The sequence below is a fragment of the Hydra viridissima genome, unplaced genomic scaffold, assembly GCF_058129835.1.
Source record: "Hydra viridissima isolate aposymbiotic clone 2 unplaced genomic scaffold, HvirCarnegie_v1 scaffold_2, whole genome shotgun sequence".
Lineage (NCBI taxonomy): Eukaryota > Metazoa > Cnidaria > Hydrozoa > Anthoathecata > Hydridae > Hydra > Hydra viridissima.
The window spans coordinates 8,077,160-8,103,223 of record NW_028324301.1 but is presented as its reverse complement, the minus strand read 5'-3'; the positions used below and the strand labels follow the sequence as shown (position 1 = coordinate 8,103,223).

General features: G+C 26.6%; 2 protein-coding genes across 15 annotated transcripts; one reads left to right on the top strand and one right to left on the bottom strand.

The window, feature by feature from the left end:
- Positions 1–440: 440 nt before the first annotated feature.
- On the bottom strand, positions 441–16,124 carry LOC145186050 (cGMP-dependent 3',5'-cyclic phosphodiesterase-like). 14 transcript variants are annotated; one of them, XM_090077675.1, is made up of 29 exons: positions 15,958–16,034; positions 15,604–15,716; positions 12,878–12,933; positions 12,643–12,707; positions 11,184–11,236; positions 9,676–9,750; positions 9,518–9,562; positions 9,367–9,432; positions 8,401–8,452; positions 7,999–8,101; positions 7,736–7,847; positions 7,574–7,613; positions 7,164–7,227; positions 6,850–6,922; positions 6,721–6,778; positions 6,516–6,597; positions 5,287–5,321; positions 5,025–5,140; positions 3,497–3,574; positions 3,101–3,226; positions 2,672–2,742; positions 2,460–2,582; positions 1,840–1,927; positions 1,700–1,747; positions 1,507–1,581; positions 1,292–1,391; positions 1,043–1,194; positions 819–925; positions 441–737 (listed from the first exon to the last, which is right to left on the bottom strand). In XM_090077675.1, the coding sequence occupies exons 4-29, from the start codon at positions 12,653–12,655 to the stop codon at positions 626–628; spliced, it is 2,067 nt and encodes a 688-aa protein (XP_089933801.1). In that variant the 5' UTR covers positions 12,656–12,707; positions 12,878–12,933; positions 15,604–15,716; positions 15,958–16,034; the 3' UTR covers positions 441–625. The 14 variants fall into 14 exon arrangements, with proteins under 14 accessions (XP_089933801.1, XP_089933795.1, XP_089933797.1 ...); XM_090077669.1 differs by lacking the exons at positions 15,604–15,716; positions 15,958–16,034 and adding exons at positions 14,225–14,289; positions 14,543–14,670; XM_090077671.1 differs by lacking the exons at positions 15,604–15,716; positions 15,958–16,034 and adding exons at positions 14,229–14,289; positions 14,543–14,670.
- A 592-nt stretch (positions 16,125–16,716) lies between these two features.
- Positions 16,717–25,053, top strand: LOC145189167 (RNA-binding protein 26-like). Its single transcript, XM_090080661.1, has 15 exons — positions 16,717–17,175; positions 17,408–17,526; positions 17,659–17,753; positions 18,343–18,850; positions 19,379–19,732; positions 20,029–20,603; positions 20,697–20,864; positions 21,189–21,323; positions 21,616–21,690; positions 22,027–22,092; positions 23,337–23,441; positions 23,520–23,624; positions 23,728–23,907; positions 24,130–24,378; positions 24,509–25,053. The coding sequence occupies exons 1-15, from the start codon at positions 17,117–17,119 to the stop codon at positions 24,596–24,598; spliced, it is 2,883 nt and encodes a 960-aa protein (XP_089936787.1). The 5' UTR covers positions 16,717–17,116; the 3' UTR covers positions 24,599–25,053.
- The last annotated feature ends 1,011 nt before the right edge of the window (positions 25,054–26,064 follow it).

Here is a 26,064-nt window from a genome sequence, read left to right as displayed (position 1 = left end):
TTGATATTTATTGATTTATCAAATAAAAAATAAATAAAAAGTATAGAATCAGAGTCGTGAAAAAGTTTGTTGGTCACAATCAGCTTTTCGCTAAAATTATATTCAATAGTAACATGAGAAATGTTAACTAATTGTGCAAGCATATAACGTCAGTTTAGAGGTAAAATTCACTAAGTACAGCTTTGATTAAAGTTGAGTTAAACGTCACTAATTTATTTTTTTTTTTGACGTTCTATAATATGAAAAACTCGTAAGTGCCTATAATAGCGAGAGATAAAATTCATTATGTAAAATGTAAATTCCATTTTTTTCCGAGTTACTTACATTTAAAGCCTTGTTTTCTTCAAAATGCAAAACTGGTACTTAGTTTAACCTTTAAACAGGTGATACGCTCCTAGAGCAAGTTATATTTAACGTTGACTGAGAAATTAAAAATGAAATTTTAAAAATGTGCAAAAGTATTATAAAAATGCTTATACAAACTTTATTCTAAAAATATTAAAAAAAAAAAGTTTAAAACCATTCGTTACAACTTGCATGTAGAACTTCGGTTTTTATTTGCTATTTTAATGAATGGCGCAGCAAGTTTTTAACCAAATCGTAAATTACACTTAGAAAGCAACCATTACACAGTAGTTTCTTTTCTCAAAGTGTTATTAAGTTCTTTCCATCGATTCATATTTTCTCGAATACAAGAAAGAATGCAAGATGTTTCCGGAAAAATACTTGCCAGTTTTCTCAAAATAAAAAGTTAAAGTTAGTTTTTGGAGTTATGATTTATAATATTTTAGACAAAACTTTAAACAATAATTACTTACTCATAAATGGGTAAAGCTATTTTATTAAGGAAACCAAATTGCAAATCGGGAACACTGGCTTTATCACGGTCCATCATCTCAATAGGGGTATAACCTAGAGACTTCTCCTGAAAAAAACTCAAACAGTTTTGAACAGAAATTAAAATATTTATTAAAAAAGAAAACAAACACAGTATACCAGACATAAACCATTGAATCATAACAGCATTTTTACAACTTTTTACCTGGTCACCTTGTGAAAAAAATTCGGCGTACAAAAGATCAGATACCAAAAATGTGCTTTCCCAAGGCTTTGTTTGATCTGACAAATCAGCAGTGGTCATACACAAAGAAGAGATCATTTCACAATGCTTTTTGTCAGCTTTATTGATACCATCTGAAAAGAGCAGAGCAGTTATTCAATAAATAAATCTTACTCTCCTATTTAAATGCTTTCAAGTTAAATAAATTAAATGGAGAACTTTAAGATTTACTATTGATAAGGGTATCAATTTGTGAAGATATTTTAAAATGGTTTGCTATATCAGTAGCTAAGATCATCACTTTCATTAGGTCCAAAGCTCTTTTGTAGCCCTGTGTAAATAATATTATTTGTTTTTTAAATAAATTTCGTTAAATGGACTTTAAACAAAATTCGAAAATTTTTTAAAATTATTAACAAGTCTTTAAAAAAATAGAAACTGCTCACTTCTTCAGTAAAGGTCTCAAAGATATTTGTGCTTTCAGTTTGAATAATACACATTGCTTGAGCAAAATGATGCCTCTGATAAAAATTTTAAAAATTCATAACTTATACTTTTGAAGCAGCAATGATAATGACCTTAATGTTAAAAAAGAAAGAAAAAAAGAAAGAAAAAAAGAAAGAAAAAAAGTTTGTTTACCTCCAAAATTGATCCTGCAGAACTATATAAAGAAGCTAGTACTGAGTGCTAAAACCAAAATATACTACAAGAATTAAGAGAATATAATTATGATTTAATACTTATACCTTACTCTTTAGTTGTTGAAAATATGTTCTTACCGAGGATACTTGAAATGAGCTACTTGTACCTCTGTGATCAATATCATGACATAAACATGATGTCAACAGTACAAAAGCTTCTAAGTCACTAAACCATTACAAAAATTGAAATATATACAGTGGTTTTAAAAAAAATAAATGCATCAAGATACATTTTTTAAATGAAACAGTATTATTTTAGTTAATTTAGTCTATGCCACATTTATGTGCAGCTGTTATCACTGCAAATGGTATGACTACAACATAATACTTTACAACCATACTTTAAACTTGATAGTTTAGAGTATGTTAGTAACTGAGATGCTTTGCAATGTTAAATAACTTACAACTCTTAAGCATAATCATAGGGTGCAATAAAAACTTTTGAAAATTCCTTTTTTATAATGTCATTTAACTACTGTAAATGATAAGCATTGTGAAGGTTTCCATTAAAAAGTATTGGAAAAGTAGAGCTGTGACATTTATTTTCTTTTTTGTCATTTATGGTAGTGCTGTGTAATGATCTTTTTTGAAAATATGCTTAAATATGGTGTAAGATCAACTGCTTAAGTTATTTTAGCAAAAATTTTTTTTTTTAAATTTGTGCTTTAGATATTTACACATATGTGTGTAGTTATTACCTAAAATGTTCTTTTGCATGCTTTGTCTTTAAGAGGAGATATGCAAAATGAGCAACTGTCCATGCATGAGTCCAATTGTGATATGGTACATCTCTATATGCACGTCGAACAGTTAGAATGAAGCTAAATAACAATTACTTTGATCAAAAAAATGTTTTAAAGTAATCACAACAAAGATCTAAAAGTAATTTTATGTTTCAAGTTAAACCTACCGAACAAGTGTTGAAACATGAATCTTAAGTTTTTGAATTAAACCCAAGTCTACAAACATGGCTATAACAACCTAAATAAGGTAATAAGGTAAAAATTAAAGATTGATTCTTTTCTTCAGAAAAAATAACAAATTTAGGAAGGTAATTGATTATATTTGCTTTACATATCCATTAATAATTTAAAATTAGTGACATAAAATTCATCAAAGAAACTTTGAGAAAAAACTGACATAAAAACAAACTAGATCAAAAAGTTATTAAGTAGAATTTTTATGACTATAAATATTATTAGACAATAATAAAAACACAAATAGTATTAAAATCTATTATGTTAATAATCAAAACTTTCAAAATTCCCTGATGATGAAACCTCCAGTAAAGTCTATTGATGTAGTTAATGATAACATAGAGATATTATTAAGATTATACTTGAATAGAATCCTGTTGAACCAGTTCAATTCTTGGCATAAATGAAAAGTCATCCATTCTTGGGTGAACACTCTCCTTTGTGGGAAGTGTGTGATTTACATACTTATCAACCTCTTCTGTAGGAGCCTGAAATAGAAATAACTTTAAACAAAAATATCCTACTTCAATGTTATTTGAATCGATGTATACAAAAACGTTCTAAGTCATTAAATAGTTTTTATGACTTAGAACGTTTTTGTATACATCGATTCATTTATAAGTAACAATATTGTAATTACTTATTTTTTAACAATAATATTTATTTTATTATTACATATTTGTTAATCATAAAAAAATCCATAAGAAATCTTAAGTTTTAAAATTCACCATAAAAAGCTCAAATTTAAAACAACCTACTCTCATATGATGTAACATTAATTCATTGGCTAACTTGCTTCGCTGTTGTGCATCTGTTGCTTTTTTATAAAGCAAACTCTAAAATAAAATTCAAAAAATTAACAACAAACATAAACAAACTATTTCAAAAAGTATTAGATGCAGATAAAAGACCTTTTAATCTATAGTCTTGTAGCAAAGGTAGGGGAACCAATACTCCACTCTAGATGCCTCATTGAAATAAGCACTGTTAAACACCTATATTTATTGATTCATTGGTTGTTTTTTTTAATTATATAAACGTTCTTTAATTTTTATGTTTAATTTTTTTAAAAACTATTTAATGTTAACTAAAATGATACTCTGTATTTATTATAATCACTCAGTAATTTGTTCAAAAGTTGAGTTAGTAAATATACTTTTTGTTTTAAAAGTATATTTACTAACTCAACTTTTGAATTATGGCTAGTTAATATGATGAACTATAAACACAAGCTAGTAAGAAAAGCGTACTGAGGTGAAATTTATCTATCTATATGATTAAAAATCTGTCTATGTATGATAAAAAGTTTCAAATAGTCACAAATTTTTAACCTTTCTAGAAGGCTAATTTTAATGTTCATAAAAATTATGAAAAAAGTTTTTGATACATACTGTTTTAGGCAATATCTTAGTTTTAGTAACATTTAAATAGATTGACAAAATTTCCTAATAATTTTAAAACCATAACTTGATGATGCAACAAGTGCATCATCAGGTTGTGATTTTAAATCTGGAAAACTTCAAAGAAAAAAAGGTTTCACTTGGAAATACTGCTATAAAAGAAAACTATCAAAGAAAATTCATAAATGTGGGCTAGAGCTGAAACAAACGCTCCTTCAACATCAACTCAAAATGAACATATTTTTAAAGCAGAAGAGGCAAATGACTATGAAGCATTTTAATGTCAAAAAGAGGGCAATCTACACAAAACATACCTTTTGAATTACTAAAGAAAAAAACAACAGATTAAAATATGATAAAAATTATCACTGAATTTTGTTTAGAAATAAAAAGTTTCAGATTACAACCAAAATATTTATGATGGTTTGAATTCAGCTACACTACTTGAATTATTTTGGTTTGTTCATAGTTATAAAATTCAAAATATTTTTCCAAGAACAAAATAAAAATTCAAATGTATTTGACTTAATGCTGTAACATCAAATGTTGAGAAACAAATAATAAGTATTGAAATGAAAGTGTCATTTCACAAGTTATGAAGATATTATCTGAAACTTTGCATCTATAAAGGTCATAAAAAAAAAACTTAACTAAAAATGGATAAATAGTATAAACAATATTTATTCTTAACTAAATGTAACCATACTTTTTTTATCCTATTTCTCAAAAATAATATTAAAAATTAAAAATTGGAAAGGCCTTCACCTCACTTTCTCAGAAAATTTTTTCCCCTCCATTTCAGAGAAAGTAAAAAGGCTCAATCAAAAATGTATAGCTCTGGGTGCCAAATAGGGTTGCTATAGCACTGAACCTTTATAAAATTTACCTGCACTAAACTGAGACCAACAAAAATGGCAAAAGCAGTTGCCCTTTCTTCATCAAATTTTGTAAAAGAATTTCCATTAATTTTGTTGCAGAGCTCAGCAACTCCAATTACTTGATCTAATAAAATTACATCTGAGTGAGTTAACAATGTCAGCTAATAAACAGCACTAAATTCATTAAAAATTGAACAAAGAACAAATGCAGCAGTATAAATTTGTTAACCCCAAATTGACATATCAAAAAACAAACAAAAAAGAACAAACCTTTTACAGATCGTATAGGGAAACAAAGAATATGCCTAAACAAACAATCAATCAAACATCCAAACATAACTTGATCATTTAAGTTGATATAATATATTTTTAAGAATATGTTATAGTTACATTTAAGTAACTATAACATATTTGTAAGGCTTTATTTTTCAATCCTAAAAAAATAAAAGCTGATAAAAACTAATATACAACAATTTAGAAAAACAGATAAGAATAAATAAAAACAGAATAGATAAAATTCTAAAGGAAATTTCTAGAAATAAACTCAAAGCTTACATAAATTGCAACCTGCCAATTTTTGCATAAAAAATAACTAACTATTAGATGTGTCGATTGTATTTTTTGCACTAATACTTTTTCATAACCTAAGCTACTATTTGAATAACGATTATTTAATTCTAGTTTAGAAGTTTTAGGCACAGTACAGGAACTAGGTGACATTTTTTATCTTAACCAAATAGAAATGCTTAACAAATAGCTCTTTCAAAGGACTGAGGATTATGGTTATTATAATAAAAAATATTTGAATCTATTTTGAGTATAAAAGCATTTCTGGGTTTTTATAATAAATGGAGTAACTTGCATTCCATTACTAATACAAGCAAAAGCTTTTAAAAACTTTTAACAAAAAACTTTAAAAAAAAAAACACAATTTTCTATCGCATTAAAAATATCAAATTTTAAGCCAACAGTTTAAGAAAATTCACAGGGAAACATTACTAGCAACAAATGATAATTCAATCTTAAGGAGATATTTAAAAATGACTCCATGAATAAATTGGATCAAGTCTTAATTTCTCTTTCCATGGAACCTTTTTACCATTTTATTCAAAATATCACATCTAACTTTGAATAAAAGTCAAACATCACAACTAACTTTGAATAAAAGATATTTTACTAACTACTTAAAACAAATTTTTTCAAGAAATAAAAAGGTTGAAAACTTTTTAAAAGCTTAAAGATAATTATATATGAACCTAATGTCAAAAATTCTATCACTTAGACATATTGGAGAGGGTGCTGTAGACACTATCTTGCATAAGTAATATTTTTACTCACGATAGTCCCCTCTCTTTCCATTTTTGCCTTTCACTTTTTTAAAATCAATTTTAACTTCTGAAATATTTACATCAACTAGCGTATTAGCAATCTATTACATTAACTTGCACAATAGTTATCTTTTAGACAATAGTTAATTATTAGACAAATTGAAAACCTACTTTGTCTTGAATCCTGTCATTGCATCAACATCAGGATAAAATAACGGATGAGAATAAGCATCTTTTATATTGAGCATTTCGCCTGAGATAAAAGACCCATCATATATAAGAATAGATAAATAGTAAAAGATATATAAATTTCATTTATTGTTTGCATAACAATACAACAACTTCTATAAAAATTAACTAATCAGTTATTCATTACCCGTGCAAGCCACATGACCAGCTATCCCTTGACTTATTGGTATCCTCACTTCAGGTGTCTAACAAGAAAAAAAAATTTTTTTCTTTCTCTTATGTAAGTTATCATTAAAAGTAACAAAAATAATTTTACCTCCTTTTTAACTCCGTCAAAAACCTTTGCAACTAATTCTGCATTTTCATGATCAACCAAAAACAATGAGCATCTACAAATCAGTAAGTTTTAAGTAAGATTGCACTGAATCCATACATTACCGATCAATAAAATAGATATTTCATAAAAAAGTTGTGATAAAATATTTCAAAACCCAAATTTTGAATTAAAATATCTTAATTCTGACAAATTAAAATAATTCTTTCTACTTTAAATTAAACAAACTTGTTAATTTATGTTAAAAACATATTTTGACAAATTAACAAAAAATACTTTAAAGAATAAAAGCAAACCTTTCAGCCTTTGTTAAGTTTCGTGCTTCTTCCATAATTTTATGAAGCAACACAGATACATCATCTATTATAAAAAAGTACCTAGCTCATAATGTTTTACAAATACATTGTAAATAATTTTTAAATCATAAAAAACTATTAACAATCTGTTCCAATAAATTTTTAAATGTACTTTTTTGAAAAGTACTTATTTTTTTTATAAACTATTATTTTACATCAACTACTTGAAATTTTTAAATATTGACTTACTTTAAGTTTGGAGTATTTAGAAACTTTTTCTAATACTCATTCAAACAACTAAAAATCTTCAGCTGAAAAACTTCAGCTTTGAACAGCTCACTATTATTGAAATTAACAAGGGCGTTTAAAATTCTTTAAAATTTTTGGAATGTTTATAAATGCATAACTACCTAAATTACTGAACAGCTTTTGCGATATTTCGAGGAGTGCCTAAAGTATATATAAACAAATTAGATTTGAAGGAGTTAAAACTAATTGAAAACTTAAATAGTATTAAACTTGCAACGTATTTCAAACTTAAAAAAAAAACTTAAAAAGAAGCTGCTACATACCTTGCTTTGCCTTTGAATTACTGCTTGGCATTTCCAATCCAGGGCATTACACAGAATGAATTTACAATTTTCAATGAAATTTAATACAAAATCAATATCTGGCATGGAGAAGCTAAATTATTTTAAAACATACATAACTTGTATTTTAACAACATCTTGCAAGTAAGTTTAAAATTTTAAGTAATTAACTTCAATAAATTAAAACCTTAAAGATTTCATCATACCTTACTAATTAAAAATTTTCTTAGTAAGTACTCCCCTACCCATTTGATGAACCATTTTTATTGAACAAGCAAAAGAATGCAATCAACTCTTTTCCAGAATCTTTAAAACAGGGGGCAACCAAAACATTTTTTATATGAAAGTCTAAAGTTTAAAAACAGTTAAAATCTCATATAAAAAAATAGAAGTTTTTCAAAATAAACATTTAATACTTAACAAAGAATGGTACACTGAAATATATTGAGTCTATTGAAGAGAAAGTAGTAGCTAGTGGTTATAATTATTGGAGCTGGTATAAGTGAAAGAAAAAGTTGCCTTTGTAAGTGAGAGTGGACTTATTGTGCATTTTTATTGTGAACCTGATGAGCCACGAATATAAAAGTATCAGATATCAATTTTTTAAAACTTAAAAAAGTGTTGGAATAAAAAGCACTAACAATTACCTGTATTGAAAAATACTTGCAAATTCTTAAACTCTACAGCAATTGGGGAGTTCTAAAAAAAACAATCTCCCTATAAACTAACAAAAATTATAACAATAGACAATACACAAAAACCTTTTTTTTACATTTTTCTTTAAACTTGTAATAATACCATATAAACCAGTGCATAAACAGCTCAAAGTCTTGCCTTTAAGCTGTTTAGAATGGCTCAAAATAGATTCTTAAGGATATAAGAAGATGAAAATATTAATTTGTGGAAAATACACACTGACTTATTCTTAAATTATTACTTGCTAACTTACTCTTTTCAGTTAAAGGAGGTTGACTTACAAAATGGGTCAACTTATATGCCAGTATATTAGTATTTGATAACATCAATACCCATTAAAATGAAAGAGTAAATTGGTAAATTATTGTCGGTAGTTGAAGGATCAAGGTCAATTTACTCTGGAGTTATCATTCTAAACTCTGTGAAAGTTTTTTTGTCTATTCTACACTGTAAAAAAAAAAACCCCATTTATATAACATCTACTTTTCACAATCTTAATTTTAATGAAAATTAATTTTTATGGATTATAGTAATAAATATGGCAAACTTAACTTTTTGCAGCAACTGAAATTAATTTTGCAGCAACTGAAATTAATTTTGCTTTTTTTTAAACATTAAAACATGTGCTCTTCAAAGTTAGGAACTAAAAACACAGTTTTAAATGCATATTTAAAAATGCATATTTAAAACTGGGTATTTTCTATGATTCCTTTTTGTTTCAACAAATGATTATTTTCATTTTAGCATAAAGTGTAAAAAAAAAGTAAAAAAAAATTGATGGAAGTTTCTGTTTCAACTTTCAAAATATTTTTATAAATTGAAAAACACACAATTAGCTTCTGACAATAAAAGTTAGGTTTACCCTGTAAACATATAACAGTTAAAATACCTTTTACATGAAGCAAATTAAACTTTACCGGAGTTAGTGAGAAGAAAAAAGCTTTTGGGTGATTATGCCATTCATGAAATGCGCTCTTTGATAGCTAAAGTAAAAATCAATTTATTTTAAAAAAAAAACAATTAGTTTATTTTGAAAACTCAAATAAACCAATAGCAAATAAAATTAACCTCAGTAGTGTATTCTTCATCAATACAACTCTTATTTCCAAAAGACTAAAATAAGTAAAATGTTTAAATTGCAAAAAGGAACAAAAATATCAGATTTATATTTTTACACTCAAGCAAATTTAATTCTAAGAAATATATATATAGCAAAAAAAAATTACTGCAGCAAACAGCTCATCATTGTTTTCGCTAACCAGGAGAATAACACCAGATTCTGCTACTATTCCCTTTACTAACTAAAGAAAAGAAAACATTGTTTATTTTAGTTATAAGCATTAATTCAAAAGGTAAAAATATTTTTTAGCATGTTTCACTCATGACATAGCATTTAACATCTGTCATGGCATTCATTTTTCTCATTTGACATTAAAATAATACCAAACAGTGAACTACCCAGAAGAAGCTCTTAGTTATTATCAACTATACTTTTGATAACAATATATTATTCCAATAAATGAGGTTCCAGCTCACTCATCTAAGAACTCTAAGAGAAGCTGAACCATTAGTCTAAAGAGATGTGGTCATCCAACTCTTCAGAACTCTCATAACTAGACTAATCTTTTTTTTAGTCTAGTCATTTATACAGTACCCCCATAATAATGTGATATGTTTAAAGGCTAGTATCAAAGAGGTGAAACCAGCTCTTTACTAATAATATATTATTTATATCATTCAGAACCCTGAATTTCAATAACAAAAAAAAAAAAAAAAACTAAAATGAATAAGTGGGTACTATTATGCCAAATATAAGATAAAAGTGACCATCCAATGAGTAAAATTCTCTGAGCAGCAACGCTATTTTTGCTTAATTTCAGTATCTTTCATTGAAATTAAATCTATTTTATATAAAATGGGAAAATAGAACTTCTTTATGCTGTAATTAAGTTATGCTGTACAACCTTTACATTAACTTTGCTTTTAATAACTTTAAAAAAAAAAAGAATTTTTTTCTAGCTATTTTTCTAACTTTTTTCTGCTTTATTTTTTCTGCTATATCTACTTTAGCTTTCTTACATTTCTGTTTCAACCAGAGTTGACATTAGCAGTGATTTAGTATCTCAGACCTTCAAATTTTAAAATTTCTTTTAGAAAGACTCATAAACTATGTTAGCATGGGCAACATTACAGGCATGGGTTCCTTAGAAGATCAGATATTGATGTTACACCAAAACAACAAGCTGTTGACTAAACTTGATGTTCTGGTGTAGATTGACCACACAATGTGCTACCTGATTAGATATGGCCAACACCAGCCTAGTATAGTATCAGCATAATCTTATTCCACCTTTAAATTAACTAATATTGAACAAACTTGTTTTCATAATGATTATATATTATATCTAAACTTACAGAAAATACTCACACAGTTTGGAAAACATACTTTAACAAACTTCATTTTTAGTCAACAGTTAGTGAGACTCAAAAATGTTAAGCAAAACATAATAAGATTATTTTATCACTTTACAGGTCCATAATAAAAGTTAAAATCCATTGAAGCTTTCATTTTGCTAACACAGCCAATATGGTTTTTTAAAAAAGATTTCATTTTAAAAATCCAGAGTAATTTATACAGCCACTATAACCCTACAGCTATTATCATTCCACTCTCTTTTACATCTTGTTAATTATAAGGAAAATAAATTTAAAAAGTTAAAAATATGGTATTTACCTTATCAATTATTCTCCTTGAAAGTTCAGCTATATCTTTTGTAAATAATACACCTAAAAATTTAAATAATTTTAAGCTGGAACATATATATGAACATATACATGCATGAAACATATATATCAGTATGAAAATTATATCAAATATAAACATGTATGTTATCAGAGTTTTTAAAAGTGCAAAATTATTAGTTTAAAATATGAAATTAAATGAACACCATAAAATTTTTACATTTTATAGTTATTTACTATGAATATTTTTGTGAATTAGCAAATTTTTTAATGATGTTAATAACTGTAAATACATTAGTATTAAATTTTTTTTTTTTTAGGTAGTTATAAAAAACCTATTTTGCAGAACTTTGTGAATTTATTAAATCTGATAAGAATCTTCTTAAGCAAATAAACATAAAAAAAGCACTATTGATTTTTCATTTCTTTAACTTTCCTATTTTCATTTTTTTTTTTGCAGCTGAATAAACTTTAGTTTGTTTAGCTATTTGTATTTATTAGGAACTTATGTAAAGGTATTTATTATAAAAGTTGCAGACATTCTTAAATCGAATTCTTAAAATTTTTTGAATAGGATTTTTTTATTTTGGAAGTAAGAAATAAATAGGAAAAAGTCTTACTTATGCAGTTTACTTTAAAAAAAAAAAGAAGTTGAAAAGATAATGAAGATATTAACTTAAAAAATAGTTCTTTAATGAAATACTAAACAATAATATTATTACAAATTTTCTATAGATAAAAATGAAAAGGTAAAGTAATCAAAAATATTAAAACAAAATCAGAAAAATTAGTGTTTTACACAGCCTCCAAGTGCTTTGCAATGCATGCATCTCTTTTGAATTAATTTTATGAGATTGTTCCATATTAAAGTCAGAATGCTTTTCTGAATGGCTTTTGATTCTAAGTTTAAATTTACATGGATCTTGCGTAGTTCTTTGTCAGTCCAACCCCAAAAAAGTTTAATTGGATTTGAACCTGGTGGTTTATACTGTACAAGAATCCCATAAATTTTTTAAAATAATCTGATGGAATCGTAGGTTGATTGAATCAACCTGCATGGATGTTAAGCAAATCTACCCTATTAAAGTTAAATGTCTCAAGCTCTAATTGCTGCATTTTCTCACTATATTTTAAATTTATTAAATAAAATTAAACTTGTCAGCATAAACATTTTTGTACAATTTTTTATAGAAGTAGAAAAATTTTATAATCTTAAATTAACATTAACTAAATAAGTTGCTTTGAGTAGTGAATGGAACAGAAATCATTATATATCTTGTGCATTGATTTTATTTTGATTTGTTCTTCATATTTTCTGAAAAAACACTATTTTGTTTAGGTGGGTAAGAAGAAAAAGTCTGCTAGTGTTTTATCATTAATTAATATGACAGTATAAGTATAACTACAATTCCTAAGTGCAACAACTTAATGCAATTAAAAAGCTGCTCTACCTAGATCATTCATCTTGAGGAGTTCTATCTCATAGAATTTGCTCTAGTCTTAAAACTTGTTGGTTCTAAAACGAATATTTTTTAAATTAAAAACTATTTTCAATGTTTAAAAAAACATACATGCCACACACACAATTTGAAAAACTATATATATATATATATATATATATATATATATATATATATATATATATATATACACACACACTTTTAACTATTGAAGAAAACAATATACCTAAACTTCAATTATGTAGTAGTAGAAATGCACACAAGCTTTAGAGCTTTAGATACCTAAACGTTCCCAAAGCACACATTTTTACTTATCCCTTTGTATCCAAGCTTTGATTCAATGTATATGAAGTTATTTTAAAGCGACAACCGGAAGTTTTATTCTAATAAGTACTTTTGAGAGACATTTCCAGAATAGAGTATGAACATGCTGCATAAATTTACAAATTTTCACGATTGTTAAATTTTTTTACATGAATTTGAAAGTTGCTAAGAATTCGCGGAATTTAACGAGTTTAAAAGATTTATTGAAATACGTCATTATAAAACGTAAAAGCTTACCATGAATTAAAATAAAGCAATTATCGATAATTCAAATTTCAAATTAATTTGCCTATAAATTTTTCAATGTTTCAGGGTTTGAAATTTAGCGGAAACAAATCATAAGTATTTTTTGTTTAGTCTCATTTAAATAAAAATTAAAGAATTGACCAAATGAATGCGAATAGATATCTACTTACAACTCATAACGGATGAGAGCTTACATTTTGATTAAAAAGAGAAACTTAAAACAAATGTACAAAGCTTCAAACGATAGAGAATAAACTTTTTCGAAAATAAATCGATGAATTAGTCAGATTTTTCTTCTCGCATAACAATTGTTGATTTTGTTTTTCCCAGCCAATACATATATTTATTAGCTATCTTAACTTCAAGCATTCGTAACATAAGGACTGCTAAACAATTAAGCTTTTTTAACAAGTTTTAAAAATAAAATAATAATAATAGGTACATACTGTATAATACCTATAAATAATAAATTCTAAAGCCCATAAAATCTTTTTTTTGTATGTAATAAATTATTCTTGATTATGTTTTATTAATTTTAGAACAGAACTTAACTAAAACTGCGTCTCTATTTTATCTTCACCGGTTGCTACTATTTAAAATTATGTAAGCTGTCTAAACTAGCGCAAGTTAAACTTGTAACAATCCTTAGCTAAATTTACAAAAGATGAATTTTTGAATTTTTTTTTTGAAAGTCGTACATTGGATGGAGCATAAACGAGCGTTTAAACTGCCATGCTTGTGACCATTATAAAAATGATTATAATGATCATGATCCTAATAAATTCATCTATATATAAAAAATTCAAAAGCTCTTTTTCTCATTAATGAAGGACTGCTGTTTTAATCTTCTTATTGAATTAATGGTTTTTCTTTAGGTTCAAAAATATATATATATATATAAAAACTAATGAAAATCTCAATCAACTATTTTTATATCCAAAAGATGATTCAGTTCTAAGTTTGCTATATCCGAAAAAAATAGAAATCAGTTGCTTCATTATACCTACAATGAAAAGTCATTCCATTGAACAATTTTTTGATGCAGCGGTTGAGAAAAATATTTTTTCTCTGAAAAATAAAAAGTATTCCAGCATTTTTTGGTAGTTAACCCTCAATCCACTTTAAAGATGAATCAAAGTTAATACAAACAAAACAAGAAACTTCTCTGAGTTCATGTAAATATTTGCGTAAAGCCTTGAGATAAAATGAAAGAAACTTTTTTTTAACACACAAAACTAGAGAATTTTTGTTGCTCAAAATGAACTAAAGCAAAAAAAAAAAAAAAGTCAAAAAAACTTCGGCTGAATGTCAAGTGACCTACATTATTCCAGTATTTTTCTACGTAATACGCAAACAATTTAGTAGACAAGTATATTTCATTATATTACACCATCCGGTTTTCATTTTAAATAACTTTTAAAAAAGTTTGCTATTTTGCTACATTATTCAAACAACAAGGAGTTTTAGTGAAATATTTTTCAAAATAAGAAGCTAGGACAAAATTATCTTGTAATTCTCTTATTATTCCAAATAATCAAAAACCTTAAGAAACATCAGTATTTAATTCCTTCTTTTTTTGTTTTATTCATCTATATTCAAAAATTTTTAAAATTTTAATTTGCTTTCATTAAAGTTTAATTAAAAACACTGAGATGGTTTTTGAGCAAGAATTATTTTTGTTTACACTTTTAATCTCGTTCCCAGGATATCTATTAAGCAGGCTTGGAATCATAAAACTATCGAAATATTTATCAGACCAAATATTAACCTAGGAGCTTGGTTAATCAGCCCTTTTTCTATTTCACTATTTGCTGGTTAAATATGAACAAGTGTTATTTTAGTTGTTTAAAACAAGTATTGGTTTAAATTTATTTACAATATATATAACCAAAATACTTTTAAGCCCAACTAACTCATACATTTTAAAATTATTTCTTCATTTGAACGAATATAATAAATAGATAATTTCTTTGTACATTCTTTTCAATACCAAATGACTCTAAAAAATCTAAATATCAAACTTCGTTTAAGACAAAAACTATTTTGGTTAATTTTTACATTATCATTATTATTTTTTTTTTTTAAAACTTCAAATATCTCATAAAGAATTGTGATTTCAAGAAACAACTTATTTTGGTAGGATTTTTGATTTAGTAGAATAACGCTATTAAAGTTTGACATTTAGCTTTAATCTTTTTTCTTAAGTTTATAAAAAGAAGATTAAAACTAAGCTGTTAAACTTTAATAGTGCTATTCAACTAAAAACTTAAAAATAATGTTCTTTCAACTAAGATCATTAATTAATTTCAAAAAAGGGATTTACTATAGTTTTTCAGGCTCAAGCAACACACCAATTAGTCAGAAAAGTACAACTTCACTTACTTGAGCTTAAAAAATTTCTTCACATAACTATTTTCAAATTTATTAAATCAGATTGAGTTTTGTAAGACGAGTTTTTTACCACTCCTTCCACCATAAGATATCAATACCGTACACTAAAGAAATCTCCAATAAAATTAATCAAACGATTGAAATATACCACAATGGAAAGCTTCCCTAAGCATTAACTATTCATCTCAACTGCTTCAGTTATTTGAGATTTTTAAAAAAAAATCATTTTTTATCATGCAATCGTCTCACTTAAATATTTGCTAAAAATATTAGAAAAAGTTGAACAAGCAAGTTAGATGATTTTTATGAAGTATTAATTTAGGAACAGAGATTTGATTAACATACCATATGTTACTATTACCATGGATGTATAAATTGTATGCTTCCATCTTTTACTTAAGAGCTTTTGAATTTCAAAATACTTCCTACAAATAAGAGCAAATGAAAAATCTTTTTCACAAAAAATAAAAACAAAGTCTTATTACATATTTTCCATATATGGAAGTTTTCCAGAGTAATAGAATTATAGAAACAAGTAGATTCACGCGCAAAAGTTTTCTCTTTATTTCCAACATATACATTTCGATTGTAAAACAGCATTAATACAAAAAATAGGTCGAAACATTAAACGGGTTTAGCTGTCTTTTGGGAATCCGAGAAAAAAATTTTCAAAGACTATTTGCAATCTGATAAACTTAATAATTGTATTATGTTATTCGTAAGTGGGCTATTTTTTATTATTATTATTACTTTTTTTGATATCTTATCCCCTTTAATTAGATTACTCTTAAATGGCGTGACTTAAATTTGCAACAACTTTGATCAATTAAATTTGTAGCTTTTAAAAAAGCTTGTTTTGACCTTTTATATGAATTTTTGCTAAAAATTATTATCAAAATTTTTCTTCATAAAACTTACAATAGAATCGTGTGGCCAAGTTTAATAATCTTTTTTAATTTAAAAATATCTTAAGTTAATAAAGTTTTTGTTGTAAATAGAGTTAAAAAAGCATTTCTTTCTTTTCCGAACGCTTACTTCTGTTATGAAAGTTTTATATCATACAAGTAAGTGCTTGGAAACGAAGTTCTACTCTTTGACGCATAATTCGAGCGTAAACTATTGCATTATGGGAAATCAAGCAGATCGCTGATCTGGAAAATTTTCACTGAAATATCAAAGCACCCAAACGCTCTGACTTCAGCAGTTGCTCTACCTTACGTTTTAAAAGTTTCTATTTTGTGTATCATTTTATCTAGTGAATATTAATAGTTCAAATTTTTTAAAGACAATTTTCAGCAATGCTGCTTTATAAACTTTGTTTTTTTTGCGCTTTTCATAACTTATTGTAGTTGTTTGCCTTAAATTTATATACATCTTATACAATAGAGTATCGTATTCCTTTTCATATTGAAAATTTAATAGTTAAAATGATTTCTTGTTAACTTTTTAATGAATAATATTTTCATTCTAGCAACAAATATAAAAATTAAGTTTTAACTCAAAAATGATAATCGAAGGATTGGATGCACTGAAACTTTGGCTTTCTAAGAAGTTGGAGCCAATGTGAGTTCTTTATCTTGAAGTTTATAACTAATACCCTCTTGAATTTCGCCAACATCTTTCCTCTTGCTATTGCTAATGGCATGCATTTTCAAATATAATAAGTAAAATTGCATGTAGAAATAATATTTAGTTGCCACTAACATTAAAATCTCTGAAAACAAAAATTTATACTTTGCAAAGTAAAAATATTTGAATATTCTAAGTTTGTTAAGTAAGCTTTTTAACTATCTAGTTGTGATGCTGATCCTGCAGCTCTTGCCAAGTATGTAATTGCCCTCATTAAAAAAGACAAGTCTGAAATTGAACTAAAAGCTCTTTGTGAAGATCAGTTAGATGTGTTTTTGGGTGATCGTAAGTTTTTACTATGTATATAACTTATTGTTCTATCAAGTAGTGAACTTATGATAGTATTTAAATTCATACAGAATAAAAGCTGTTTGATGGTTTGCTAAGAACTGTCATTTTTTTCTTCTTACCTTTCAGAAACAAAAAAATTTGTTGTTGATCTTTTTGCAAGTCTTGCAACAAAATCATATTTACCTGCTATCACAGAAGTTATCACTAATGAAAATGTTGTGGTAAGTACTATTTTTTTAAGGCTTTGTTCCATAAATGTAATTTAAAGAATCAAACATGGTGACCACTTATTAGTTTTTTCCAAGTATAAAATGTTACAATTTTAAGTATAAGTTTTTTTTAATCAAAAATACATATTATAAGCAAATTTTAGCAATATTACTTTACAATATTATTTTGGTCCTGGGTTAAATTAATGATGTAATAATGTTTTCAATCTAGTAGTGGTCTTAATGTTTTAAAGTGGAAAAACTTTACTGAAGTTTCTTCACTGAACTTTGATTGGGTGATATTAATTGAGATTATATTTACAAATTTAAGTTTTTAAAATTCATTTTTTTAATTGCCATTTTAATAAAAATTTATTAGAAAACTGTATGAGATTAAAAAAAAAAAGAAGAAAAAGAAGAAATATTAAAAGAGAATTACAGTAGATTTTTAGCAAACTTCGTTTCTTTTTTTTTCTTCTTTAAATCAAAGAAAAAAATAAAGTAAAATAAGAAACAAAGTAAATGTTGAAAACATACTATTTCCTATTTTTGTTTTTAGTCATAAATTGCTTTAAAAGTTTAATGTTTTTATTACTCTCAGGCTAAAACAGTAATAAATGCTGAACAAAAAGGGCATAAGAGAAAATCAATCGATGAAAATGATCAAAATGAAATTGAAAAAGTTCAAAAAACTGAATATAAAACTGATGTTGGTAAAGCAGAACCAATTGATCAAGTGAAGGATAAATCAAATGAACTTTTAGAAAAGAAGAGAGTTTCAAATGATTTAAAACTAGAATCAAATGAAATGAGTAATGATAAAAATAAAAAATCTTTTAAAGACTCTATCATACTCAAACCCAGGAATGGTATGAAAAATGATATTGATTTGGAGAGAGGAATTTCTCAAGATAGATCTTTAAAAAGTGCTTCTCCTGTACAAGCAAGACGAAGTCATTCTTCACGCCGCCGTTTATCTAGATCTCCTAATAGAATGAGTCGCCATTCAAGAAGCTCACGAAGAGATCGTTCTAGACGGGAGCATGGAGATAAAAGTAGAGAGCGGCGGTCTAGGCGTAAAGAAAAAGAAAAGTGTAGAGATTATGAAGGTAATTCTAATTTTAATTCTACTTGTTTTGTGGTAATATGTAATAAAATGTGCATTCAAATTCTCACCAATCTTTCTTTGTTTGTTTTTCTAAATTTTGTGCTGAAATGTATATACTTTTTAAATCATGATTTTGAAAGTATCTAGTTCTACACTTACCTCAAAAACTGAGATGATCAAATTATTTAATCAAACCATATAGATAATATCACAATCAGTTACCCCCACATAGGAGTTACTTTGGTCCAAAGTTTTAAATCCACTAAAATAGTTCAGATCATTTTTACAAGCCTAACACTTACATAACATTGAGTAGTCTAAAAAATATTTTAATTGGAACCATTAGATCAAATATTTAAAACTGCTAAAAAGCAGTCTTTTTAAAAGTATTTTTCGTTTGTAATTTTTTTGGAGAGACTTGTCTGAATCTGAGGATGGGGTATCCGCCTTAGATTTTGATTCATTCTGGTGAAATTAAATGAGCCTAAATTTAAAAACTCACTCAAAAAATGTTAATGCTTTTGTTTAGAAAAAGGGTTTTGCATGCTTGGTGAGGTTTGTCCGTATGATCATGGGCATGATCCATTAGAAGTAGATGATAGTAATTTACCACAAATGCTTACTTTAGCTGGTTTACCTGCAACCCAAGCTCATCAAAACTTTGCACCACAGTCTCAACAGCACCTGCAATTTCTTCCAAATATTTTGCCTTCTCGTCCTATAGTTCCTGCTGTACCTGGTGCTTTAACACTCAATACAGGATTGACTACTGTCCATGTGCAAAAACAAACACCAATTCCTTCCCCTATTGAAATTAATAGAAATCAAGTTCCAATATTTCGACCTAGAAATTCAGTTGCTTTTATAAAAAATATTTCTCCAGGTAGTATAAATTTTTTGAGTTATTATATTGAATTATAACTTAGAAAATGACACATTTTCTAACAAAGTTTGTTTAATTTTTATATTCTTTTTTTTTTTTTTTTTTTTTTTTTTTTTTTTTTTTTTTTTTTTTTGTGTTTACAATCAGTACCCAATCATTAATTTACTGGTTCCAGAATTTCTTCTCTGATAATAACTTTTTACTTCAGCATTACTCAACTAGCCATTCTGAATAGGCAAAAATGTTTTTATGTCATCACTAATAGTATATATATTTATTTGGCTTTGTATTTGTAGCTTCAGCTCCTGCTACAAAACACCTTGTTGGTGCTGGTGAAGCTTATAATCCTGAAGCTCCTGCCATAGAAGCAACAGAATCTAATGTAGTAAAAAAAGAAGGGTCACTTTCTTCTAAATCTGAAAGAGTTGAGTCCGATAACAGAACTCATGATGAGCTCATTCAAATTGCTATGGGTAATGTACCTTTAACACCTATTGTTGGCTCGCAATCAAATAATATTTTCCAAATAAATGGTGCAATTAGTACAATTTCACAACCTCAAAATCATCAACAAGCTTTTCAAATGTATCAAAATGTTCCAGTTCCTGATATACTTCAGCAAACGTACCTTCCTATGTCATTATCAAATCAGCAACAGCAGCAACAAGCATTTCAACTTCAAATGCAGCTACAACAACAACAAGCTGTTATGCTTGCACAGCAACAACAGCAACAAACTCTTCAAATACCTTCACGTCAACCTTTTCATAAGAATACTGTGTTGGAAATTCGCAAAATACCTGCAAATTTAAATAATATTGTAAAGCTTAGTGAGCACTTTCAGAAGTTTGGAGTGATAACAAAAATACAGGTTTATACAAATAAAAAGTTCTTTAAAATAATATGCTTTCAACTAAAGACAGTGTTTTTAGTGTGTTTGTGTATAAACTTCCTTTTTATTTAGACTCCATTTGATAATGATCAACAAGCAGCTCTGTTGGAGTTTGCTACATATCAGCAGGCTACTGCTGCATATAATTCTCCTGAAGCTATACTTGGCAATCGTTTTATCAAAATGTTTTGGCATAACCCTAATCGGCAACAAAAAAATACCACCAACAATCAAGCTGCCGTATGTTTATGGATTTTTAAAAATTCTTTTATGGATATAAATTTGATTTATACACTTAACTCAGAGTAAGCTTTAGGGCCCAAAAAATGGTACCAAAGGAACTATATTTCCTATATTTCCTGTTTCTGCACATATGTAGTGATGTCTGTATACTAATTTAACTATTAAAAAGTAATAACTATAGGCCTCATGATTTTTTAATGAAATAGGTTCTAAAACCAAATGACTATGTAATGAAAGACAATATTTTTATGACAAAAGTTAATGTAATGAGAGTCTGTTATTCATATGATATTTTTATATTATGCAAATATTTATTTTTAGGTCAAACCCTCAAATACCCAAGAGACAACTGTTGAACAGCAAACTCCAAAACCTAAAAAAATTGCATCATCAGATGAATTAATTTATAGAAACCCTAAAGCTGATCCTCAATTTATTCATCAAGAGAAAAAAAAAGTAAATGCTTTATTTTTTTTTATTTATTTTTTATTTTTTAATATTATATAGCTATAAAAGGTAATAAAGTTTGTTATTTTAAATTAGTTTATGTTGGAATTATTTTAACAGTATAGATGTTATCTTTATTACATCTAGGCTGATAATCGAAGTATTTAAAACTTTATTTTATTTTTTGTCGTTTTCTCAAAAAGATTTTATATGCAAAAGTAATTTAAATAGATGTTATGATATGATTTCCACTAATTTGCAAAATTTGTCTATATATAACTTTTTTTTTTTTTTTTGGAAGGAATTAGAAAAGCTGAAGCTGGAGCTTACTAAGAAAAAGCAAGTCCATTATGAAGAGTTACTTGTAAAGCAAAAGGTTTGTTATATTTTCTAATTATTCTATTATTATTGTAGATATTTTTGCTTTATATTAATACATTTATACTTCATATTATTGTTATCAGTGTTCAAAGTATGGGTTTGTAATTAGTAAAAAGTTTATTATTCCTCTCTCCTCTCTTTACATACTTTATATACTTTACATCATTGAAACTTAAAACACTTTTATTGAAAAACTATATTAAAACTATTTTCTTTGTAACCCCCACATTTTGTAAAAAATTAATTTGATCTTCTTGGAATTGATTGTCTTTTGTATCTAAGTAAACTTATTTGGCTGTTTATAGTAAAAATTGAATACATATTTTCTTAGGGAATCCTCAAAAAATTGCAAGATGGAAAATCTCTTCCAAAAGAACAAAAAGAAAAATTATTAAAGGTAGATAAAGCAGCTTTTCTTTTTTAAATTTTAAGTTTCTATTTTTATATTATCTTCATGAGTTTGAAGATAATTGATATTTGAATGTTTTTTAATGTTTTGTTTAATAAGAAGTGTTCTTCAAATCATTTTATACTATACTTTGTTTTTTGTTATTACTTCTCAGCATCTACTTTTGCGTTAAATTCACATTAACTAAATTAGAAATTATGATATTAGATAAGACCCAGTGCCATACTGAGACAATATCTCTTGAAGAAAAAAATTTTTTGGGCCCAGAACAGGAAAAAAAAAATCAACCTGCCCTTTAAATGCAATAGATTTATAAAATAAAGAGGAATAAAGTATGCACTATATATCAGCATATATTTAGTTAATGTACGATAATTGAACAATCATATTTTTGACAATCTACAAACTGGTAGAATGTGCTGAGTGATCAAGGTAATGCATTGATATACTTTAGCAAAAAACAGTTGGCTGCTTGGTTGGAATGGATGAAATTTCCAATATTCAACACTTTCCTATAATAAAGGACTTTTGAGTAGGTTAAAAAGGGTTAATGCAATGCTTGAGGGTGAAATTATCTTCCATTATTCATACAGACTGTGTTTCTAAACCTGACCTCACATTATCATTATCAAAATCAGATTGTAAAGTTTGTTGAATAAATATATCTAATGCACCGCACTGAGTTTCTATGAAAGCTGCAAGTTACTTGATATAAGATTTTAGTTATTTTTTCCTACATTCCCTACAGCCTGAATATCTTAATCATATATTTTTATAAGGTGTTAAAATATAAGTTCTAAAAATGATAGTATTATCTTGGAATTAATTTAGATAAAAGTTGTGTAAAGTGTAAAGTCTCTCTTAGAGTGTTGCATTTAACAATTTTGGAGATAAATATTTTGGGTCTGCTGTTTATAATTAATGGCTAGTTACTTGCATTTTTTTTTTTTTTTTTTTTTTTTTTTTGGGAGGATTAGCGTTTTAACTATTTTATTGCATATTTCTTATTTACTTAAATAGTTTTTTTCTTCTATTAAAACCTATTTTACCTACATTTAAGTTCCAAAATTTATATTAAAAAAACTAAGTATTTCCAAATTGTAAAATTTGGAAATACTTGTAAATTGTGTATGAATATTATTTATTATAGATTGTTACATTATTATTATTATATTAAAGATTGAATATTCAATATAATTTTAAAAATTTTAATTTTTTTCAAAATTATACAGGCATTTAAGCATTGTGATGTGGCAGTTCAAAAGTTAAAGAAGGAACTTACAGAAGAATCTCAAGTAAAACCACATATGAACACTCCATTAAAAAATGTAAAAGATGTAAGTCCTTGATTTTATTGTCTAATTATTTAACCTTTTTTCATTTAACCTTACTAACTTAAGGTTTTTATAATCTAGCCAAAAAAAGAGATTTTGGATCGAGAGATAGATATATATCATGGAAATCTAGATGGTGATGAGTTGGAAGAAGCAAAGCGTGCGCTAGTATTGCTTAAAAGACAGGTATGCAAAATTATTATTTTAAAGTTTATAAAACAATATAAAAAAAATTTAATTGGTAATTTTTTTGAAAGTTGTTTATTTGCAATAAATATTTTTTTTGCAGATTGTGTATAACTCTAGAGGAAGAGGAACTAACAGAGGAAGAGGGCGTGGAGTTTGGCAGCGTGGACGAGGACGCGGAAGAGGTGGTTTTAAAAGTAATATTTTGGATAATCGTCCTAAGCAACTTTCAGTTACTGGTTTTGGAGTTGATGAAAAAGAAGCTGTCATATCACATTTTGCTGTAAGAGAAATATCTTTCGATTTTTAAGCATGTGCATCATTTTTTACTGTTGTAAAAATTTACAAAGTGAATGTGCCTAGTTCTTCAATAATTCAGGAATCAGCTTTTACACTAAAATACTCTATAAATGTTTGGTTTTTTAAGTTGTACAAAGAAAATAGGTATTGTTATTATTGAAGGTTAAGTAAGCTAGTAAGTTTTGAAATAGGTTAACAATTTTAGGCTTTTTCTCAAATGGATCGTATTGAAGAAACCACTCCAGATAAATTAATTCTTACATTTCCAACTCGCCAGTCAGCCGAGGTAGCTGCTGCTCGTGGTGTAAAGTTTAATGGCAAGCAGTTAGTGTTAGCCTGGTTTCATGGTCAGCCAAAAAATTCAATTAGTGATGAGGACACTCAAGCTGTACATCGAAGAATGACTCGATCAATGAGTCATAGTTTATCTGAAAAAGACTTTGAGGATGAATTGGTATTGTTTTAATTATTTTATTAGTTTTCTATAATAATTAGTTTTTGGTTTTTATAATAGCAGTCTTCCTGAGTCATTCAATTTCAAAATATAAATGGCTGCGTATTTTTTAATTTTTAATTTACTATAGCTGGAACTAGACAAAGATGAAGAGGAGATGCTATTAGCAGTTGATGATGACGATGAAGATGAAGTTATAGAAAGATCATGGAAGCGATAAAAATTTTTTTGAAATGCAATAATATTTATATTCAAATGTTACAAAGTTTTTATTATTTAAAAGAAATTGTTTCTGAGTTTTTAAAAGGCAATTTCACTTTTATCATCTCTATGTAAAACTTTGGTCCATTTTAGTCTTTAGTATTCAGATATTTTTTGTTTATTGCAATTTTTAGTAATAAAATATGTATATATTTATAATTTACTTGAGTTTGTAAAATAACAGTGAAGGGTGACCTGCTCAAAAAAGAGAAAAAATGTGAAAATGGAAAAAGATAATGAAAAGAAAAAAAAAAAAAAAGAAGATTAAGTGGGTCATCTTAATAATTGTAAACTGTTGTTAATTAAAAGAAAATGTAAACGGTATTATGAGAAAAAGGAGCCTAAGACGCTCAAAAGATTAATAAAAGATATAATGAAAAAATGACATGAAAAGAGGTTACAAATAAACCCTAACTCTTTAAAAACATTACTTGGCATTTTACATCAATGGTATTTTTGGCTAACAAATCGCAATGGAATGCAATTTTCAGATTGTTGTATGAAGAAATTCCAATCATGTAAGTTATACACGCTTTGTCATTTTATGAAATGGGTAAATCGAAAAATATTTTAAAAGGAATAAATTAAGATTTGTTTTAACTTAATGAAGATTTACTGTTTTAGTTGTTGACACGCATTTGAACTTTACAGAAGTACAATAGCTAGTGTCCAGGATTGTCATGCGGGTATGTTTCAATAAAATAGCTAGTGTCCAGGGTTGTTATGCGGGTATGTCTTAAAAAATAAAGTCATAGCTTCTTATACGTAATCTTGCTTATGTTTTTTACTGTTAATTTGTTTAGCTTTTTTATAGGAGTTTTTCTGGTATTCTTTTATTAATAAGAAGGTGAGTTTGTAACAGACAAAATATTACATTAAATGTTTTTTATTAAGAACTCTAAAAAATCATTATTAAGGAAATTCTGTTTTACAGTTTTCGAATTATTTCTGTTTTCGAATTAATTCTATATAATAATTAATAATAGTTTTACAGTTTTCGAATTATTAAGTTTCTTTTTTAAAAAAATATTTTTGCTGGAAGTTAAAATTTAAACAGAACTGCATAGACCAAGAGTGTATTAAATCAAAGACTGAAGAATGATGATTAAAGTATCTGTTATCATGAAGAACTAAGATACACGAAGTTCAGCAACTTGCAGCAAATATATTTGTCAATATTAGGTGGAGTCCTGAAATAGCATAAAAGAACGTTTACGGTTAAAATGTTTCGAATGATTAAACAGTCTCACATTCTGTGTGAAGCTTTTTATACCAATATTCACGGCTAACGTCATCGAACAAACTCTTTTTGGAGTATATTTTCAGATATTTCATTTTTTAACGACATAGTCAAATGAAAAAAGTTAAGTCATAGGATACTTGATATTTACCCGTACAACAAGCATTATCGTACGGGCACTCCCC

Bases quoted from the DNA above. Each gene is read 5' to 3' on its own strand.
- LOC145186050 (XM_090077681.1), bottom strand. The intron at 8,102-8,400 runs GTAATTGTTAGT...TTTAAACTTTAG, and splicing joins GCAAGTATTTTTCAATACAG to ACTTTCATATAAAAAATGTT. The intron at 926-1,042 runs GTAAAAAGTTGT...AGTTTTTTTCAG, and splicing joins TTTTTTCACAAGGTGACCAG to GAGAAGTCTCTAGGTTATAC.
- LOC145189167 (XM_090080661.1), top strand. From the start codon at position 17,117: ATGATAATCGAAGGATTGGATGCACTGAAACTTTGGCTTTCTAAGAAG. The intron at 17,176-17,407 runs GTGAGTTCTTTA...TTAACTATCTAG, and splicing joins TCTAAGAAGTTGGAGCCAAT to TTGTGATGCTGATCCTGCAG. The intron at 24,379-24,508 runs GTATTGTTTTAA...AATTTACTATAG, and splicing joins AAGACTTTGAGGATGAATTG to CTGGAACTAGACAAAGATGA.